Genomic DNA, 1163 nt, shown 5'->3' with positions numbered 1-1163 from the left:
TTAGCAAGGGCAAGTTGCTCTAACCTACAGAAAATGAGAGTAAATGAAGCCTTTGGAGGGGGGCGAGGGCCTCGACTCCCTAAATAAGGGCTCTGGTTGTACAGGGGGTAGTGCCCGTCATATTTCGCCGCTGCTGTGGAAACTAGATCACTAGAAACGAACCGACTTCCAGCCTTTACGGAAGGACTATTATTCGTGTCGTCATAAACCCTTAAGCAGGTGCTACGTACTTTACATAGCGTAAGTCTAAAGTTCCCCAAGTAAGATTTGCTGATCAACTCACCAGACTTGGGCTGAATGACCTTGTTGACAATATGAACCACGCCATTAGTGGCCATCAGGTCTGGCTGTTCGGTGTGTGCCTTCTCTCCAACTACCAGACTACCGGATGGGTCCCGTTCCAGAGACAACCATTCTCCGTTCATGTCAATAGTAGACCGTTTCCTGTTGGGAATGGCGGCTGTGCAGATGGTGTGCGGAACGATGTGGTGCTTCAGGACACCTGGAGAGGGGAGAAAATTAGAAAAGGTACCTACATGAGCCGCAAAATCGATCCATATCACTGAGAAAACAAATTAGTGATAGGGTTCCATGAATTTTATGAGACTCTGGGTGGAAGAACTCTATTATTGGGTCATTTCTCCTGATTCAAGCAGTTGGAATGTTATAGGAAGGTTAAAGTTCCGAGCTTCCTGATATAAAGTATTGTAATAGGTCATAGAGTTCCGTCACCCTGTGTGACCCGGTCTCTTGATTGGACATCGTTAAACCAAGTTTAAACTCAGCTTGTGCCCTGGCCATTAGCAGTTACAGTGACGTAAAATCCCTACTTAAAATAAATAAATAAATAAATAAAATAAATAAATAAAATAAAAAAACGAACAAGCAAACTTACTCTTGATACAGGCTTGACCGCGGATGTACTTGTTTCTCAGTCCAGCCTCCATCTTATCGAAAGCGGCATTGTTAGGAGCGTAGACAGTGACATGAGGATGATCCTTCAGTATTTGCGTTAGATTAGCACTCTCCAACACTGGAAGGAAAATGTCAGCAAATATTAAAAGGGAATTCAAGGACTATGTAGCGCCTGCCTCGGTGGTGTAGTGGTCAAGGCGCTCGCCTGGTAAACAGGAGGGTGTGGGTTCAATCCCAGCCGAGGTATG

General features: G+C 45.1%; 1 protein-coding gene across 1 annotated transcript in view; it reads right to left on the bottom strand.

Moving 5' to 3' along the window:
• The window catches only part of LOC113472999 (transforming growth factor-beta-induced protein ig-h3-like), a 10876-nt gene extending 9835 nt beyond the window's left edge, over window positions 1-1041 (bottom strand). Inside the window, exons 1-2 of the mRNA XM_026832770.1 lie at window positions 896-1041; window positions 284-502 (exon numbers count right to left, since the gene is read on the bottom strand). Coding sequence (XP_026688571.1) covers window positions 284-502; window positions 896-947 — 271 coding nt within the window. The 5' untranslated portion in view covers window positions 948-1041. The remainder of the gene's footprint in view (window positions 1-283; window positions 503-895) is intronic.
• Window positions 1042-1163: the final 122 nt, after the last annotated feature.

Source organism: Diaphorina citri, unplaced genomic scaffold (genome assembly GCF_000475195.1).
Source record: "Diaphorina citri unplaced genomic scaffold, Diaci psyllid genome assembly version 1.1 scaffold12008, whole genome shotgun sequence".
In the NCBI taxonomy this organism is placed as follows: Eukaryota; Metazoa; Arthropoda; class Insecta; order Hemiptera; family Psyllidae; genus Diaphorina; species Diaphorina citri.
This window is presented reverse-complemented; position numbering and strand designations above follow the sequence as displayed.